Source organism: Montipora capricornis, chromosome 4, assembly GCF_036669925.1.
Source record: "Montipora capricornis isolate CH-2021 chromosome 4, ASM3666992v2, whole genome shotgun sequence".
NCBI classification, from domain to species: Eukaryota; Metazoa; Cnidaria; class Anthozoa; order Scleractinia; family Acroporidae; genus Montipora; species Montipora capricornis.
Window position 1 is genome coordinate 41554234 of NC_090886.1, and position 8669 is coordinate 41562902.

General features: G+C 41.1%; 1 protein-coding gene across 1 annotated transcript in view; it reads right to left on the minus strand.

Annotated features, from left to right (window-relative positions):
* Positions 1-8669, minus strand: part of LOC138046972 (dynein axonemal heavy chain 10-like) — a 69343-nt gene that overhangs the window by 28124 nt on the left and 32550 nt on the right. Inside the window, exons 26-34 of the mRNA XM_068893618.1 lie at positions 7735-7903; positions 6796-6899; positions 6013-6196; positions 5043-5177; positions 4103-4255; positions 2860-3048; positions 2531-2677; positions 1788-1979; positions 322-440 (exon numbers count right to left, since the gene is read on the minus strand). Of these exons, the coding sequence (XP_068749719.1) occupies positions 322-440; positions 1788-1979; positions 2531-2677; positions 2860-3048; positions 4103-4255; positions 5043-5177; positions 6013-6196; positions 6796-6899; positions 7735-7903 (1392 nt within the window). The remainder of the gene's footprint in view (positions 1-321; positions 441-1787; positions 1980-2530; positions 2678-2859; positions 3049-4102; positions 4256-5042; positions 5178-6012; positions 6197-6795; positions 6900-7734; positions 7904-8669) is intronic.

The window sequence follows — 8669 nt, forward strand, 5'->3', positions numbered from 1 at the left end:
GCTCCGGCTCTGATGGGCCACTTGGCTCGTAAACAGACTTTTGAAGATACTTATCTGCTAAAAACCTGGCATCAAACAAGGAACTCGACTTCGACAAGCAACCGATCGGTGGCAGTGCTTCTTAAGACAAGAACCAAGAGACCTATGTTCGCACACTTCTTCAGTTACTACAATGACTGCGACACCAGTCTTAGAAATTCCAAAAGATTGACGATCAAAGAAGGAGACTCTTAAACATATCCATATACACACCGCACCAATGACAACTTTGACTTTGAAGAAAATCTGAGTAGGTTATGTATGTCAAGAAGCATATCTTACCGCGTCTGTGCCTGAGCGAGGGTGTTGATAACAACTGTTTTTCCGCCTCCAGTGGGACCCACGATCATGGTTGTGTGACGCGTCAACATGGTCTCATACATCTGAACAACTTTATCAGCCTGCCATGCAATTACACGGAAAAGAATGTTAACTTTCTTTCTAAGTACGCGCGAGTGGAATTAAAAAACGAGGCTGCATTTGAATTTTTTTTCAGGACCTGGGTGGATCCTTCCCGCAATGTCGGGTGGAATCGATACCTTGTAAGATGTTAGATGTTTTTCAATCACTTAATTACGCTTTTTTAAAAAAGTTAAATAGGATTCAGCCACTTAAATTAATTAAATAAAAGCTTTCTCACTCTGGTTTTCTTTGTCTGTTCAAAACGCCTTTTATCTGCCCTTGATTTCGCAAAGCTCGAAGGAAATAGTTTTTAATAGGGCAAAACGGAGCCAATCCGTGCTAAAGAAAAGGGAAGTTCTTTCCAAAGATGAACTTCCGGAAGAAAACTGAAGGAACATATATAGATATGTACGGTGATAAGTTGGTAGCTTGGAAAGGGGCGAAAGGACATAAACTCGCTTTTACAAAAAAGTACTTAAACAAGTATAAAACAGTGCAAAGAAATGATCGCCTGGCAATAGGGAGCTTGCGAAACGAGGACGACGACGGCTATGAGGACTTCATTTAAAAATACAAGTTCGCGTTATTCATATCACTACGAAACTATTTCATGTCGTTTCGCGTTAAAAATGTGTAGTTACTGTCGAGGAATTAAACTGGTATGAGTGGTTTGGAAGCGTAGAGAGAAAACTGAAAATTCATCGTCATGTGATAACGTCCTCCACATAACCTTGAATTTGGTAATTTCACGTCGTCATTTAGGAGATGACGGCAAAAAATGTACCAAAATGTAAAACGCACGTGCAGAGCCATTGTTTTTGCTCATTAAACCTATTGTTTCGTAGCGTCGTCGTTGCCGTCGGCGTCGTCGTTTCGTAAGCTCCCTAATGACTGATTCAAGACGTATTGATGACTCTGTCCGGCTTCACAAGCAAGATTAAAAATTCCGCTCGTTTGCTCTTTGAGGGAAAAATAAATAGAGGATATTACATGGCCGCTTGGAGATCCGAGATTTCTCTTCTCGTGATAAAAAATATTTCACTCGTTCGTTGCGCTCACTCGTGCAATATTTTTCGTATCTCCAAGCGGCCATGTAATATTTTATTTATCATATAAACATCAACCTCCACAATGAAATACTAAATCTTTTCACGAAAGGCATCGAAAGGAGCCATTTTCATTTGTAACCATAGAAACAGTGATTTTTTCACGTGTGGAAATAACATGACTATTGTTATCTTCACGTGTGAAGATATCATGTTTTCGCGCGAAAGCTCACTTGGTATTTCATTGGTGTTTATGTAATAAATACAAATATTAAAACAATAACACATACAGGTACATACCTGATGTGGCAATAGCACATATTTGTTTTCTTGCAAAACAGCCTCGACAGCATCATTGAAATTCGGATAGCGGACCCTTGGACAGTCGAGGCCTGGAAACAAGTCAGCTATGAGGCCAAGGAAAAGTGGCACATCTTCAAACACGAACTTGGGAAGGTTCATGTCACGCAATGCCCTCATAAGTACAACATCCTACACGGAGAAATGATCACAATTGTTGTAATGTTTGCCGAGTGGATTGTAATTTATGGTCTAGAGGTTAATAGGCATGGACTGAACTAGTGTCCACTCAGTCATGCCTATAGAGATCTGTTAAATGATGAAAAGTTAAAGCTGGCCACGCCGTAACGGGATTCGAGCGGATTTTTGTATGAAATATGTTGCGTGACTCGCGTGACATGTTGCTACAGATTTCGAACTAAACAAGTATAAAACAATGCAAAGAAGTGATTGCCTGGCAAAGACTGATTCAAGACGTATTGCCCATTCTACCAACGACTCAGTCTGGTGCGCATAACTAAGTTTTTATTGATTGCGTTGGGAGTTAATGAGGAAAGGGGGGGTATTTTTTCTTGCTCCTTATTAATGAAGGGCTACTAAAGTTGAAACTCGGAAATAAAATCATTCAATTATTGAAATCACCTGAAAGGAAACATTAGGAGATTATAAAAGGATCGTAAATGCTCAGAGTGTTTAACTGTCCTTAGAAACTTGATAAAGAAGAGGTTCTTTGTTAGACTGACCTCACTCAAATCTGGGGAACCTCTCTTTAGTTCGCCTGCCATCACCAACACCGCCTTCAAAGCTCGGAGACCAAAATCGTAGTGCGATTGTTTGGAAAGTTGCCCTGATGCCAGTTTATACAGAACTGTCATCTTCTTGGCAAGAACCTATCGGTTTAGACGACGTAAAAAGTCAGGAGATGTAATAATCAAAAGCTGACACAGGAAAACAGAAAAATGTTGACAGGGGGAATTATCGCAAATTTACAGTACTAAAAGAAACGTTTAATCCTTTCTTCAGTCGACATACCCAACTTTATCCAATAACTGCTAATTGTACTACAATATACCTTGGCCAGTAAGAATCCCTCAGAGAAAAGCATAATCTCGCAGATCTGCTGCAGGTCAGGAACAATACACACAACTGGTCTGAAAAGCGCCTTTACGCTCTCTGGTAGCTCTGTGCGACCAGCATAACCAGGGTTCATAGTGATAAAGATTCCCATGCGACCATCCAAGGCTATCTCTGTACCTTCAAACTGTTAAGATAAAACAAAAATGCATGCTAGAAAATCCTTTGAAAAGCAGAGGAAACGACGCAAAATAAAATGGTTTATTAAAATGAGTGTATCGTGCCGTCACGCTAATGCCTCACCCCAATTCACACCAACTAAACACGTTCAATTAAACCAGGTCTAACAAAATTAAAATGAGCAACGGAAGGCTGAAAGACTAATTTTACGTAGGGTTCATGAAAGTTCTCATGAGTCTACATTGTCAGATAGTAACTTTAACTTTAACTAAACAGCTTTTAAACGTGTTTAAGCTTTGGTGTGAATGCGGTAATTTCAAACCCGTTTAGTTAAACATGGTTTCAAACTGTCTTCATGTTAAATCATGGGTACTAATTTTGGTCGACTTCAAATTTAGTACTAATCAACGCAAATATATTAAAACTTACCTAAATCTTATGTAAAACCCACCCCTACCTTTTACTTTGGACTGATTTTTTTTTGTTAAAACCAGACTAATTAAACAGGTCTAGTGGGTGTGCATGGGGTATTAGATCACACAAAACCGAAAGAGCAGACAAGCAGATTTCTCTAAGGAACAGGGAGTCGGAGCATAGTGGTTATAGCTCTCGCTTCCCACCAATGTTGGTTCTTTACTCTGCTGAGATTTTTCTCCGGGTTCTCCGGTTTTCCCCTCTCCTCAAAAACCAACATTTCTAAATTCCGATCCGATGGGATGCAGGACCTTCCTGAAAACCACTTTCGTGTGAGTGGAGCTTCCTAAGTAAATACCACGGTTATTGAATCCGGATTACAGCATACGAAAAGAACAATCGTAAGTGAATGCATCTCCCTATTGGGGTATAACCTTGTTTGCGTTTTGCAGGTGTGTTTCACAGAGAGAGCACAAAGTCGATCTTTATTCATGCAAAAAAAACCTGGTTTTCTCTTTGGAGTCTTTGGTTTAAGTCTTCAAGCGTAACCACTCGTCAAGCAGTGAATGAGCTTTAGTTTCAATCGAAGCAGACACTTTCTCGGTTTTCAAAACTGAGTTCTATTTCGGCATGTTTTTTTTTTATACCTGGAGTCTTTTGAGATGATTGCTGAGCGAGTTTTGCAGAGTTTTGATTTGAGTTGAGATGACTGACAACACGGACACATCAATGCGGTTAAACTCATCAAAACAGCCCCAGGCTCCACACTGCGCCAATCCAGAGAAGATTTTGCCAATGGACTGGAGACGAAAAAAACATGAAGAAGAGAAAGATATCACGTTAACATGCATTCAATGATATAACAAGGAAATTAGAATGCTTGGGGCGGGTCCCGTTAAAATTCGTGGGGATGGTATTTGAACGAGTCCGGTCCAACCAACGCGTCTTCATGATGAAGAATGGGTATCCGTAGCTATCACCACACGCAGACAACCTAAGGATGCAAGAGTTCGTGACGTCACGTTATTTTGAGACAGTTGTAACAGTTGTATCTTGTACGTGACGACGCGTCGGATCTGAAGGGGAACTCGAAGTGTACCAAAAACCCATCAAATCACTCAGGATAACGCAGAAAATAGTGGGTGAGTGAACTTTATTTATCTGGCTGTCAATAAAATTAATTTGCAAAAAGAAACATCGCGATTTGAAGTTTTTATGGAACATTTTCTTCGATCAGTTGAATCGGCCGTTACAACTGTCTCAAAATAACGTGACGTCATGCACTCTTGCACCCTTGGGGTTGTCTGCCTTTGATATCATCTTAGCAAAAAGACGGGCAAACTGGTTCAATATGAGCTTCCCAAAAACCACCCCTCCCCTTTAAATCATAACTGTAAAAGCGAACAGCATTGGATTAATATTTTACTTCTAGCTAAATGCACATCTTTGATAACCCAAAATCTCACCGAAGTATGCAAGCGAAACTGCCCAGATTTATCGCTAACGCGAGTGGTTTGTTCTAAACTCCAATCTGTCAGACAAGATTTCAAGTGTCACGCAGTCTGTCATACAAGACTTGTTACATACCTTGTAATCCATCCCCTCTCCACAGTTGGTCACCACACACAGTAATCCCAGAGCTTTGGCCAGATCTTTGACTGTTTCCGTCTTTCCTGTACCGGCAGGTCCTGCGGGTGCCCCGCCCAAGTACATGGACAATGCCTAACACAACAGAAATGCAACCAAGGAACATAGTTAGTAGAGGGACAACATAAAAAGCAAGTTGACAAAAATACCAACCCGGCGTGGCCAACGCATCGCCCATGCGCACAACCATTGCACCCACTCAATTAGCAGCCATGGACAGCTGTTTCGGCCTTGCTGAGCCTCATCAGCATGGCGTATCTACTATAGACCTCTTTCAAAATGGCGGCCAAATAAATTATTCTTGTGTTTTAACGCTAATAAGGCCTACTAACCTCGCTATGACGAGCAAATTTCAAAAGAATATTTGTTTTAAAACGAGGGCAGTAGGTCTAATTAACATAAATACAAAAGAATGTAAAGTTGGTCGCCATTTATGAAAGTGGTCTATACCAGGCGGGTGTTTTAGACAACCCTTTAAGTGGTAGTTCCACACAACAAATGTGCTGGGTTGGAATAGCACAGCCGTTCTCCCACGGCAAGCGTGTGGGAAGGTGGATCCGGCACCAAAAGAGACCAGTGTGTCACGTAATTTTTTAAGTACAAAATAAAAAGCAGTAAAATGAAATGAAGTGAAATGGTTGCCCGCATGCGTGATGTGTTAGCCACACCGGGTTGGTGTTTGCGTCACCTTGCTTTTTTTGCTGTACTTAGTAGAGAGAGACAAACTAACTACGCAAGGAACAAGGAAATAAAATTCTATCCACATTAAAGCAAGTACTAATTGCGAGAACACCTGTTAGTTCGTAAAGAAGGCCATCAGAGCTCTCCCACCTTACAAGACCTATCTGCTTTCTTAGACTCGAGCAGTTCCTCCCCCACCTTGGCCTTCTATTTCCCCAGCATGACTCACCTGCGAGATAGTTAGATATATTCTGTCTGTCAGTGGGGTAATGACCAGCCGGCCGTTCAGTCCCATATACTCGTATCCATATCCAAACTCGCCAGTACACTGACGCACCATCAGTTCATCTGGCAATTGATCCCAGTAGAATCTTAGCTGACTCTCCCACTCGAACTCACGGGTGTCCATTATACTGTTAACAGAAGTAAACAATCATTGAGCAATCGCTTTGATCAACATTAAGTGTCGTTATCATATGACTAGCTCCATGAGAGGGCAAGATGAACCAAATGGCGCGCTGTGATTGGCTACCCGACCGGGCAAGAGTTATACTGCCCGCTCGGGATTTCTCGCTTGGTCCCGCAAGATCAAAGATCATTTTTTTGGTGCTTTATCCCATATAATAAATCCTTTATTGACCAAGCTTGTTCGATCAAGATGGCTGGAGATTGTCCAAGTTTTTTTTTGCGTGTTTTTTCAATAGTAATTGTGTCGACAGTATTTCGTGATTGCTTTTGCATTGCAAAGCTCAGTAATTGGCTTGAAAACACGTGCCATATTTCAAAAAATCAGATGCAAAATCAAAATGAAATGCACGTGTCTCCCTGCGCGTGTTTTCTCGTGCTTTCCGCCTGCTGTATGTTCGTTCTGATTGGCTGATTATTCTTGTCTGTGTCTGTTTCGATTGGCTAATTGAAATACTTTCGTTCTTGCTTGTTTCCTTAAGAGAATTTTTTAATCTCTGCAACGACAGTTTAAAATTAAGCGCGGAGCACACCACAGTATTTTCACCTGTCTCGAACAAAACTGTCGATGATATCTCTGGCATGAACTTCAATAATCAACACTGTGTTAAACTTCTTGCGGTCATTCTTTGTCAAATTTGGTTGGCGAACCTAAAACAAAAGTACGCAGGAATGTCTCAAAAATCCATTAGACTCAGCAAGGGACCTCTCTGTGTCGACTCTACCCAATGACTCAACAGTTTACTTCTAGAATGAGATGATTAAATCCTGACTTACGCTCTGAAACACACTTCCTTAATTTGGCCTTCAACTGTGGAGTATTTAAAGCAATTAAGCAGAAGGCCCTTAAAATACCTATGTTGCTAAATGAGCGAATTTCTTTCTTCAAATGATCACAGACAAAGCCACACTGAGATCAGGCTTCCTGGGAAACAAAATCGACTTCCTGGTGAAAAGGGCGAAACAATCGGAGGATAGCGACGCGAGCCGAGCAGGAGCTGCAAGAGTTAGGAGCCCCCCTCTTCTATACTATTTTTCTGCGCGGTACGCTTTTCACAACTAGTTTTTGCTGTTTCGTTTTTTGTTTCCGTTCCCAAGTTGTAAGAGTCGCCCTATTCTCCAAATGAGGAGCTTGAAAATACAATGAGCGGCACATGTAGTTTAGACACTGTACTGGAAAGACCACAATTATGAAACACTCATGTCTATGTCACATTTTCGACTTGCACATTCCCCTTTGCCCCACTCAATGTTGGTAACGGAAAAAGTTAGTCTTGGCGATAAAGGAAAAAAAACATTGTTAGGGGAGAGGGGGTTAGATGGAAAGATCAAGGGGGAGAACGTGTCCAACACGTTCACGCACAGTAAGTGACTCAACCCTTTTGTCGCTTATTGTAGTTTAAGAAAAAGCCAGTTGTACAGCGTCTGTTCACCGAGGATGCGTAACTTTTCTATTTCGCGTCATGAAAAAGGAGTGCACACTTACCTTCTGTACAAGGTCACCGATCTGTTTGTGCATCTTTCTGGCGTAGTTTTTCATGCCCATTTTGTCTCCCTTTTTCACTTTACGGAACACATCTTCTACTTCCCAAGTCCACCAGACTTGATTTCCAGCCAACACCACCATACCCTGGTACGACATCATCCAGTCGATCCTAAAAGCCAGCCACAAATGAGAAACTGGTTTGTTCTGCATTTGCGTGATTTGATTTGATATACCGTTCTCCTAATAGACCTAATCGGCTAACTCGATGTTGTACCCAATTCAGACCCTTTGGCAATAAAACGTTTTGTTCCAGGTATTTCCATATCATTTTAATGTGAACGCTACATTATCATGCTAATACAATACACAAAGAATCTTAATTCCGGGAGATTTGAATTGGGTACAACACTGAGTTAGCCGATTAAGTTTCTTAGTAAAGTACTTGCATGTGCTCTGGTATATAGCTTGAGCAGGGCTCGAAATTGCGACCAATACGGTCGCATTTGCGACTAAATTTTTCCCTTTGCGACTAAAATATCTGGAGAAGTCGCAAATTTGCGACTTGTTGTCACCTTCGTTCTTTCGAAACAAAAGGGTTAGCAGTTGCCACTTTGCTGCTACTTTTGCTAAAATAAACAAATAAATAAATAAATGACAAAATTATTTTGTTTCTCGCTTTGAATTTTCTCTGAAGGTAGCGTAATTGTATAGTAATTTAGCTGCGATGTTACGTGCACAGCTCCATTCCTTCGATCATTCGCCATTTTCAGCAGTTTCTTTACACACAAGTACTGCGGGCTCATATTTTTTTGCTAAACCGCTGACAACACAATGCAGCTCGGCGATTTTGCGACTAAAATTTGCGAAATTGCGACTAAATTTTCGTATCTTATCGCAAAATGCGACTGGATTTTTTCGTTAATTTCGAGCCCTGT